This window comes from Dermatophagoides pteronyssinus, unplaced genomic scaffold, assembly GCF_027571235.1.
Source record: "Dermatophagoides pteronyssinus isolate colony J.1.1.1.1 unplaced genomic scaffold, Derpt_VIB-CSIC_2022.12 sq0010, whole genome shotgun sequence".
NCBI lineage: Eukaryota > Metazoa > Arthropoda > Arachnida > Sarcoptiformes > Pyroglyphidae > Dermatophagoides > Dermatophagoides pteronyssinus.
Genome location: NW_027461534.1, coordinates 646,970 through 658,609, shown reverse-complemented (window position 1 = coordinate 658,609; position 11,640 = coordinate 646,970). Strand labels below are relative to the sequence as shown.

At 28.6% G+C, this 11,640-nt stretch overlaps 1 protein-coding gene and 1 non-coding gene across 3 annotated transcripts; one reads left to right on the top strand and one right to left on the bottom strand.

Annotated features, from left to right (window-relative positions):
* Positions 1-2,711: 2,711 nt before the first annotated feature.
* On the top strand, positions 2,712-2,817 carry TRNAR-CCU (transfer RNA arginine (anticodon CCU)). The gene is made up of 2 exons: positions 2,712-2,748; positions 2,782-2,817. It is a non-coding gene; the product is annotated as a tRNA-Arg (tRNA).
* Positions 2,818-2,979: 162 nt separating this feature from the next.
* On the bottom strand, positions 2,980-9,903 carry rdgB (retinal degeneration B). Of its 2 annotated transcripts, none has more exons than XM_027344462.2 (10): positions 9,410-9,903; positions 7,570-7,711; positions 7,170-7,503; positions 6,843-7,085; positions 6,323-6,775; positions 5,042-6,250; positions 4,806-4,976; positions 4,603-4,746; positions 3,551-4,548; positions 2,980-3,474 (listed from the first exon to the last, which is right to left on the bottom strand). In XM_027344462.2, the coding sequence occupies exons 2-10, from the start codon at positions 7,645-7,647 to the stop codon at positions 3,187-3,189; spliced, it is 3,918 nt and encodes a 1,305-aa protein (XP_027200263.2). In that variant the 5' UTR covers positions 7,648-7,711; positions 9,410-9,903; the 3' UTR covers positions 2,980-3,186. The 2 variants fall into 2 exon arrangements, with proteins under 2 accessions (XP_027200263.2, XP_075677517.1); XM_075821402.1 differs by lacking the exon at positions 9,410-9,903 and adding an exon at positions 7,712-7,829 and having other exon boundaries at positions 7,570-7,649.
* Between the last annotated feature and the right edge of the window lie 1,737 nt (positions 9,904-11,640).

Below are 11,640 nucleotides of genomic sequence, written 5' to 3'. Positions count from 1 at the left end.
AAAATTGTTTTAAAACATTAATAACAAAGTAATTTTCTTGTTATTGCTTTGGTTGTTTTGTTTTGTTTGTTCAAAATCATTGATGATAATCATCATTATCATCAATTGATTTGTCTATCGTTCCATTTTAGGATAAATGGTTCTGTGTGTTTATTGTCTGTGTGTGTGGTTCATCAATTTACACCTCGAATTTGAAGTTTTTTTTGCCAGTTTAAATTATAAATGATGTTCACATTTACACCATTATTATCTGTCCAAATGCCATATGTATTAAAGTAATTTTTTTTTGTTTCTCTCGATTTGAAAAAGAAAAGAAAAGAAACGTAAATGAAAATAATAATCACATGATTTTAATTAGAAATTTTTTAAATTCAAAGTTTTTTCTAACTGTTGTTGTTGTTGCTGAAATGTTAATGGAAGCTGTTATCTTTTGCCATTATAAAGATTTATACATTTTTTTTCAAGATTATCTTTTAACGAAAATGAAATTTGGTCCATGATTTATATGCATAGTAAAATCTTTTTTTTTGTTTTGTTTCCATTAATGATTATCAATTGAATGATGATAATAATAATAAAAATATATTCAAAATGAACAAAAAATGAATTATGGAATTGAAAATTTTTCATTCGAATAAATGCAATAAAATGGTTCTTGTTTTCGTTTTTTTTCTTGGAAAAATTCTTGAAAACATTAAAAAAAATAAGCAAAAGTTGGAAATATTTTTTCCAAAAGTTTTTTTCTTCTTTGTTAACAATAAAAAAAAACATTGCCTGTCACATTGAATCATTTATTTTCTAGCCATCCCCCTCTCACCAAAAAAAAACTGTAACATTAAAGAATCATATTCCATTATTATAGTGAAATAATAAAAGATTCATATTCAAATCGATAATAATTTGCAATAATTATGATGCATGAATTGATGGCAATGAACAACAACAACAACAACACAACAATCATGGAATTAAATGATATTAACAAAAAATGAAAAAAGAAATATAAAACCTTCATTCATTCATTCATTCATTCATTCAATGATGATGATGATGTTCATTTTCAATTTCAATAGTGAATTGAAATTGAAAATAATGATTATTATTATTATGGAAACGAATAATGATAATGATTCTTCTTATTATTGTAGTGGCAGTGGTAGAATAATATGAACATCAATAACAATGTTTCCAAAAATTGAAAATTGAATATAAAAAAAACAAAATTTTTTTCGCTAACAAACAAATGAATACGAACGACAACGAAAAAAAAATTCATATTCGCTTAATTTGAAATCATCAAAAATAATTAATAATGATACATATAACGAATGTTTCATTTTTTTTTGCTGTTGGAAACATTTACTTGCTAGAAGAAAAAAAAATATCAAATGTGAAATGGAATGGAAAGAATCAGAGAAAGAGAAGAGAGAAATGAAAAAATTTCAAAAAAATATTCTATACATTTATATTTATCGTTGTTGGTAATCATAATAATAAATGGTCATGTCTGAATTTTTCAATTTTTTTTTATATTCATTTTTTCATTTTTTTGGTCGTTTGCTCTATCCAGTCGTCCAGATCGTCATCATCACACTCCCCCCACTATAAAATGAATGTAAAATAAATAAATAAAATACAAAATGACAATACGTCATTTGGTTTATTTTTTGCGTCGTTTGAGAAAAAAAATGATGATGATGATGATCGCTCAACGAATAAATCGAATCTATAGTCAAAAAGAATCTCAATATTCATCAAGCTGATCAAATATTGAAAAAAAATTCGTTTGAATATTATTATGATTTGTATGGGGAGAAGAAGGAAGCATCATCATATTCAAATGCAGCATAAACATTATGAAATTCTTTATATATGATGATGTTGATGATAATAAAAAAACGACCACTATCACATGAACGGAATTTCTGGAAAAACAAAAAAAATGGAATTTATGAGCCTGTCATTTGTTTTCCATGTTGTTATTGTTTTTGTTTTTTCATTTATTTATATTTTTTTATTGTCGTTGTTGTTGTAGAATATTGTTGTCAAACATCAAAACCAAAAAACAAAAAAAAAAAACAATGTGAATAATTTTTTGTTAATGATCTATATTTTCATCCAACAAATTATGATGATAATGATTGATTGAATGAATTCTTTTCAAAAAATTTTTTCTTTAAGCTTATGTAAAAATTTGACAAATTCTGTTTATCTATTTTGATTTTCATTGCTTGATTGGATGTTGTTGTTGTTTAATATATTGAATCGAAATAGTTGCTTGATCAGCAAATTCTTTTTTGTTTGTTGAAAAATTGTTAAGCCATTATAATAATGATAATCATCATTATTATTGTCGCTAAACAACAACAGCAAAAAGAAAAGAAATCATTTTCAAACAAAGAATTCTAATTAACTTGATCCATGCTCAATAATTTTTTAATGGTTCAGCATTTATTCCATAAAATTGTTTTCTATTGAATCAATCATTGAAATAATTGTCCGAAAATGATAATAAAAAAGAATTGTAGCCTGGCAAATATAGTTATCCAAAATGAAATATTCATTTAAAATGAAAACCAGAATGCATTTACCAAGTGTTGAGTTTTGATGGTCCAATTGGGTAAAACCAACCATTGGAATCCTTGTGTACCATCGAAATTCTTAATTGTACGGAAAAAAAATTCTGTACATCCCTAGTTTGTAGGTGTGGCGCCTCTGTGGCCTAATGGATAAGGCATCGGTCTCCTAAAAATTTTCCTGTTTAATTGTGGTGGAGTTGCTAACCGGGGATTGCGGGTTCGAGTCCCGCCAGAGGCCTGCTATCCTTCGAATAGGTTTTTTTATAATTTCATACATTCATTCAGCTTGATTTTATTGATAAAAATTGCAAATGTTGTGCCATCTATAGTTTGAGAATCAAAACACAAAAAAAATATGATTTTTACTAATTTTTTTTTTATTTAATTTTTTTTCGGAACATAATTATTTGTTTAAATATATCACAGGTGTAGGAGTACGAACAAATTCTGGGCTTTTTTTTGGTCAACAAAAACAATAAATATCAAATTAAAGAGATTATAGGAATTCATGGATCCTAAGAATATATCAAAAAACAAAAAATAAAACAAAAAAAAACAGATTTAAAATAAAATGTTGGTTTGATCAATAAATGGCATGAATTAATTATTATGAAGAAGTGGTCGTAACATTGGAATTGTTTTGATCATCATTGGCAATTGAAACCGAAGCAACAACAACGGACTTGGTTGAAGATGAATTATTATTATTATTGATTGAGGTCGTAATTGGATATGAAATGGTACGTTTTACAGATTTGTCATGATGACGACTACGTAGCCCGGTGAATGCACCTTTGGGTAATGTTACTCTTGAATTAACTTGCTGACAATTTGAACGTCCCAATAAATTTGTTCGAAGTTGTTCTAAATGGACGGCATAACCATCGCTAATGATCTATATTTGAAGATCAAACAAAATTAAATTTCAATAAATGTTCACAAATCAAAAAGAGAAAAAACCGCAAACTTACATTAGCCATAGACATTTGTTTTTTCCAAACTTTTCCAACGATATAGATCTGTTCGGGTTTCAAATCTGATGATTGATATACTGAAATATCTTTGCTGGATCCATAAGCTGCACGAATGATTACCTCCATTTTTTGGCTTAAAGTTTTAAGATATTCGGTTTTATGTTTCAATGGTTCGGTTGAAAATCCATCGACAAAAAATATTAGACCATGGGGAAAATTATGTTGATATAGCCATGAAACTACTCGTTGCTGTTGAATATCCGGACGGCCAGTTATATAAACAATAAGATAGCCAAGTTCTTGCCAAAACCGTACAACATCGATTGCACCGGCACGTACTTTTGGATCTTTAGCACTAACCGATAAGGATGCTGTCAATGAACCATCAATACTAAAAACAACAGCTTCAGTTTTTGGTGGCACAACAGCCATAAATAGATCTAAAAATGTATGATCACCCCGAACAACCATTTTAAAATGATACAATCCTGTTGGCAGAGCTTTTTCCTTCGGAATCGTATAATGAACGCGGCCAGTTTTGTCCGTAAGTCCAGTGTCGAGATAATTCCACTGACCAGTTTTCGGACAAAGCATATGGATGTCAACTTTTTCACCAGTAAGAGCGACAAAATCCAACGGACCATACATGAATCGACCTGAGATTACCTGTTCAAGACCTTCTTTAACAATAACATCATTGGCTCGATGATTAGCATTAACATTTTTCAATTTGACTGAGGTTCTTTTACGTTGCCATTTCTCTCTTGATTGTTTCGGTTTGAAAACAATTTCTTTCGATATATCCGGAGCAATATAATTCAAACTAAACAAATCCAATTTATTGATCTGACGAAGAATGAATGAAATAACATCACTTGATTCCCAATAACTTGAATGAAATAGATGTGGTAAGGAATGTGTTGGAAAATTATTCAATCCTTCAGGACTGTATAGTGCGTAATCGATACGTTTTGTTCCCCACCAACGATTTGTAACTTAAATGAAATAAAATAAATCAAAAGTTTTAAAAAGTTTTAATCAAAACATACTTGAAGTTATACTGGGTAGATTAAGATTATCCATTGGTGCATTACTAGTCAAACTAATTTCGCTGATGCGTCTAACTAAATCTTTGTTCGAAATCGGTAAGTTTTCATTGGAAAACAGATAGGAAAATGTTTGCAGATATTCCACTGTTTCGAATGAAAAAAATAATCAAAATCAGATAACTGAACAATTTATGAAAATTTACATAGATGAATAGGTTGTCCATCACCAAGCGGAAATTTCTGATAACGTGCAACATTGATAGCAGGAATGTATGAGAATCGTGCACTCAACAATGGTTCCAAACGTAAAGCCGATGGATCATTCAAATGAAACAGATTGTAAAGATTTCCACACGCAGGTTTCATTAACGAAACTTGATGATCAAAAACAAAAATATTAAAATAATTCACTTTTAGATTTTGTATTAGTATCACTTACAACTTTTGTCATCCAAACTTAATAATTTACGATAGGTAAGTACAACACCAATCATCGAACCAAACATGAAAAAATCTTCAACTTCGAAATCAAATTTAATTGTAGCTAAATCGGACGAACCGGAACTTCGCCGTCGAACTACTGAATTAATATACAAACGATTTGTCGATCTATTTGTAGATGTAGTGGATGATGTAGAATCACCACCAGGATGTGAAAATGATTTAGAATATAATTGCTTTTGAATATTTTTGCCATTATTTTGATTTATAACACTCATTGGTAATGTACGTGATTTAGCCAAAGGTGAATTCATTTGGTTTGTTTGATCATTTTCATCCAATGATGAATTTTGTAAATCATTTATTGAAATCATTGGATTTGAAAGATTAGAACCAATTTTATTGCTCAATTCATCTTTGACAGTATTATCATTAATTAATTGACTTTCATAGATACTATTTTGTGAACCGGTACATAGAGCATCGAATCCTAAAATCGAGCCAATTGAATCACCTATTAGACATACTTTGCCATTAAATCCTTTACCATCATCGGATTTTAAAAAATTCTGATAAGTTTTATTACATTCATTAATGGTTTGAATAATATTTTCATGGTAATCAAATGATGATACGGCAAACAGTGGTAATGCTGAGATCGGTATAGAATTGAATGTATGCGAAACTGAATCTGTATTTGGACTAGATTGTACTGAATATGGTGACAAACTAAGCATGACCAATAGACTTTCATGACAGATGGGCGGACAAGCAACATAACGTATTGCAATTCGACCACTAAGATGTGAATAATGTTTTTCAATAATTGATTCCATCGTCGTTTTAAATGTATTGATATCATGAGATTTTGACAAATTCACATCTAAACTATTCATATCGAGAACATTGCCGCCATGTAAAATTATAATAAATGTGCTTATCGGACATGTAGGCTGATGCGTGGGTGAATATTGTGGTGAATCTAATACCGAACCTTCAGGTTCGCGTACAACTTTTTGCTGTAGATCTGATTGAAATTGTTGTTTAAATTTTGTGGAAAAAATATCATCACTTTCATCTTCAATAATTTTGCTGGTATAAATTTTGTCATTGATATCTTCAGCATCATAAAATTCATCATCACTTGATTCGGAATTTCTGGCCAATGTTTCGATTCGCCATGTTTCAATAATATCTAAACGTTCACCTACGATTAAAACAATATGATTTTTTAAAAAAGTCATCAAAATATATTCACATTAATTCTTTTATTAATTACTTGGAGAATGTAAGCTAGACTGGAATGATTTCCGTCGTTTCAGTTGATCACTGCCCACATCAAGATCACTATCACGACGAGTGTTTGAACCCATCAAATATTGTGAGATTGAATTCTTTCTAGCCACTGATGATGACGATGATGATGATGATGATTTTTTGGGCGTTTCAAAATGCAAAACATTATCGTAATTATTTTCATTATCCTTATCGATCACATTCAGATTGATGACTTTGTTTGAATGAGAATCACCTGTAGCTATATTTTCTTTATTTTCATCATTTATTTGTTGTTCTTGTTGATCTTGCTGTTCAGATTGTTCGGCCATACGTTTCTTTAGATACTCTTGTGTTTCCAATTCTAAACGACGTATATCATCCATCGTTAGATCGACCCATTCATCTTGCCAAACCCAGGCCTGTTGATGTGCTTTTAGCATTGTCTTGCGTAATGCTATTAGATAAAATTTGATTATTATGATTGGAAAAATCAAATAAGAATGTATTTGTTTTAGAATTACCGCTTTCATGAATGAAACGTTCGATTTTATTTTGCATTCCCCAATATTTAAATTCTACACGGCATAGTTTATAAGCACACATAATCGGTTTGATTGGTTTACCATCATTCCAATATTCTCGTATCCAATTTTCCGATAATGGACCACGTTTAGTTTTTGTTGATATGTAATAACGAGGATCATCATTTTGATCATTACAATCACTGGCAGGAACTAATTGCTCTTCAACAATGTCAATATAATCTATTGAATAGTTGTTTTGGCAAAATAAATAGTGAAAAGGCAATTAAATTTGATAAATTTGAAAAAAAAATTTAATCAAATTACCAATTTGTCGATTCAATTCTGATTTGGGTAAATTGAACACATTTGTTTGGTGGCCACAATCATCAAAATATTTGGTCTCAATTTCGATTGAAAATTTTTCAATAAATGGACAAGTATAACGTGTTTTGGTATATGGATATGCATTCCAGGCTTTTTCTTCAACAGTTAATGCCGATTTTGGTAATAATGCTTTCAACCATGATGGTAAATGATGTCCAACATGATAGATTTTATAGGTATATTGACCAGAACCACCAGGACCATCCGTATAAGGTTCATTTTGAATGATTTCAACACCACTACCAGTTCCTTGACTTTCTTCACGACTTTTTTTCTATGATAAAATCATTTTAATCATTGAAGAAAAAAAAATTTAACAACAAAAAACAAAATTACTTACAGCAATCATATACAATTGTGCAATTTTATATTCTTCAACCGTTAATGGCATCGGTATACGATATTCTTTGATCAACATGACTGATTAAATAAAAAATTCTTTCTTTGTTTAATGTGTTTTAAAGATGTTGCTGATGAAATACCTTAGCATAACAAATTATCAGTAAAAAAGATGGAAAAAAATTCAAAGATTTATGATTAATAATAATGGAATGATAAATAGAGATTTAATGGACAATAACAACAACAACAACGACGAAACTAAAAAAATTTTAAGCATTTATCATTTAAGAATTTTCAACAAAAAAAAATGAAATTTCCATAAAAACTCACACACACAGAAAAAAAATAAATCTCTACATTTCTTTAAAAAAACATTATGATATAGATTAGATAAATGAACATGAAAATCATATAAAAACGGTGTGTGTCTGTTTATGGACAAAAAAAATATATCGTCGGTTATGACACAAAGATAGTAAAGCAATAACAATGTCATTATCATTATAGCGACGGCGACAAATTGATAATGGATCATGGCACTGAAAAACAACATTCACATCACAACCGTGGTAACATTGTCAAGAAATTTTTTTTTATAAATAAAATAGCAAATGATCAAATCAAAACCATAGAAAAAAAAATCAACAATAAGGAAAGAAAAATAAAATGTCATAATTCCAGATGATTATTAATGATAAAAGATGGATGCAAAGAGGGTTTCTAGAAAAAAAAGGATGTAAAATGCAATAATGATTTATGTGGAAATTCATTAACAAGAAAAAAAAATGAAAGAATTAACATTTTATGTCAATCATAATCAGCCAATAAATGTGGTTTTAATGGCATTTTTTCTCATGGAAAGGAAAGAAAGAATATCCATAAAAGGATAAAATGATTGTTACATCCAAATTGATTAAAATCATCATTGACATTTTTAAAAATGACATTTGATTGATCTGAGAACAAAATACTGATATGATCTATATTTGAAAAAAATCATGAATACACATGAAATTGATTCAGATCAACAACAACGAAAAAAATTAAATGACAAACTTTGCTTTTTATTGATGCAAAGGGAAAATTGATGATGAACATCGTTAATAATAAATACCTTCGTTGTCAAAAAAAAGGTAAAGAATCCAAAATGTCAACTTAAAAAAAAAAAATCTAGTCAAATAAGGAAAGTTTTTTATTTCAAATTGTCAAAAGTTATTCTATATAGTAAAACTGGACCTGAGAAATTTTTTTTTGTTCTGGGATTCGTTTTTTTCCTGGGATGTGAAAAAAATAGGTTTTTTTTCTTCATCCTAAAATGATTACCATAGCAAAATTCTTGTGACAGTAAAAAAAAAAATAGAAAGAAATTCATGCGCGCTATTTTGAATGAATTTTGTCGACCTGTGTGTTTAACTGATCATGATCATCATCATGATGGAATATGACCACACTGTATACATCTACATCGGTGGCAAACAGCAAAAATCGAATCGAATCGAATCTTTAGAACCAAATAGAATTTTTTTGTTGCTGTTGTTGTAATCAATTTAAGAATTTTTTTTTATCCATATTAAGCCCTGTCTTTTTTTCGAATAAGAATCTAAGAAAACAGTAGCAGCAACATTATGAGTGGCAAGCTAAAATTTTTTTTAAAAAAATGCATCTGAAGAGTCCAGAATTGAAAAAAAGGATGCTCGAAGAATCAAAATATTAAAGGTTAATTCTTGCTTAATTTACTACATGCACTTATAATTGAATAACAACAAACAAACAAACATTTTCGGCAAATTAGATTATCGAAATGTTTGGTACAAAAAAAAAAAATAAATAAATCTTACCCTTATTATTTTTGTTTTCAACGGTCGATGACCGTTAAAGGTGTATGGAATTTTGATAAAGTATCGATTCTTATTATCACTTCTTGAATGATATCAATTCATTTTTTAAACAATAATACAAACAAGGAATGACATGACCGAATTTTGTTTTCCACGATGAAAATCATAACGAATTTATTGATGACAGTAGAAAACAAAAATATTATTAATGCAATTCATCATCTACATTATGAAAATTTTGTTCATTAATATTATCCGTCATCATCTTTCTCGGTAATGATGTTGTTGATGATGATGATTAGATCAGAATGAAAAGAGTAATTTATAATTTACAAAAATGACAGTAAAAGTAGTGAGAAAAACAACATTATATATTCGTATATAAAATGAATGATTACAAAATGATTGAATAACATTCATAATCTCATACTACATTAATATCCACAACAAAATGAAACGAAACGAAAAAACAACAACAACAACAAACTCAACAAACAATGAATGATATATATTCTTCAAAACAAACATTGATCACAAACAGCCAAAAAAAACATGATGAAAAATGTGAATCACAGAATGCAAAAAAAAACAAACGGTAGTTCTATAGTTTTTCATTTTTTTTGGTTGGTAGAAGCTGATGTAGATTCATGGCTTCTGAATTCTTTTTTTACTCTATATTCATTCTTTATTTCAGAATATTTTGTGTATTGTTTTGATTTTTGAGATGCGCGTTTCACTTTTGTTGTTGTTGTTGTTGTTATTATATCATGGTTGTTAGCTAACAAAAAGGGGATATATACTCCACATGTATATCAAATGTATGCACACAAGTATACACACACACATACCAAACATATATGTAAAAGAAGTTTTTCTATAATTTTAAGTTCCACTACTACCTTGTATGTTTGTGTATATACGGTATGTATGTTTTAAAAGAATATTGTGAAGCCGGAAAAAACGAATTCAGTTATATTGGCGGTTAAATTATTGAAAAGAATTTCTTTTTCTTTTCTTTTTTTTGAAATTCTAGATTTGAAACAGATTTTCAAAACTTAATGAAAAAAAGAGAAATGGAATTTAAAGTTTTGAAATTTCCCTAACAATCCAATAATAATGGAATGTAATGGATTTTTGTTGTTATGGAATTTACTGATTTTATTCCTAAGAAAAATGACAATTTCATTGGATTTTCTTTCACATCCAATTCCTTCTCACACACATCAAAAGGATTCTATTATTTCATTGCAAAATTTTTGGTTTTTGTTTCCTTAGAATTTATTAAATGGCCATTGTTTTTGGCCATGTGTCAATTTGATTGATCGATCAATCATCAATGTCTTTTCGGGCGATCCATTGATCATCATCATAATCATTTGTTTCAAACCAGTTTTTGTTATTGATATTATTATGGATGAGAAATGAAATGAAATGAAAAATCAAACAGAAAAAAATATCCTAACGCCCAAATCCATTTTATTATCATGTTGCTTGTTGTTTTTTTTAAATAAAGGTGCATATTCGATCGATCCAATTATCATCGATGATTGAAAAAAAAAGGAAGGAAATTGAATTTTATTTTTTATTTGCATATTTTTTTTATTTGAAAAAACCACACCTAACCATTGATATTTGAAAATAGCCAATTCAGCAAATTGGTTGATCATGAATATTTTTTTTGCGAAAGATTATAAAAATAGCAAAAAATAGCAACGGATTTTTATTTTGAGATTGATATCATTTAGGGGAAATTGACAATGATGACAGGTGACAGATAGGACCAAAGTTTATTTTTCAACAATGGAAAATTTAATCCAATGTTCCTAGCACGTGCTTTTGATATTTAACATTATTAATGGCAATGTTGAATAATATCGCCATATGACCAATTCCGATTCGTTCACGTGTATCCATATCACGAACATCTAATCAATTTTTTCTTTTTTTTCACTATACACATTTGTTTTGCTTTGGGTTATAATATCAATGTCATCCAATGAATAAATGACTAATGATGAAAATAGTTTTCATTTTTTTAAAAGAATTTGATCTTTTCGAAAAGACAGAAGAGGATGTTTATGGTGAACATCATTGATTTTACCTAATAATTATTTTTTTTCGCCAGTTGACTAGATCACTCAGATTTTCTCAGGTTGTCATCATCGTTTGTTGTTTAATAAACACCCAATAGTAATTTGCCAATAATCAATAGGTAACTATAACTTTACCAT

Bases quoted from the DNA above. Each gene is read 5' to 3' on its own strand.
- rdgB (XM_027344462.2), bottom strand. From the start codon at position 7,647: ATGTTGATCAAAGAATATCGTATACCGATGCCATTAACGGTTGAAGAA. The intron at 6,776-6,842 runs GTAATTCTAAAA...TTTATCTAATAG, and splicing joins ACGTTTCATTCATGAAAGCG to CATTACGCAAGACAATGCTA. The intron at 4,977-5,041 runs GTAAGTGATACT...TTGATCATCAAG, and splicing joins AAGTTTGGATGACAAAAGTT to TTTCGTTAATGAAACCTGCG.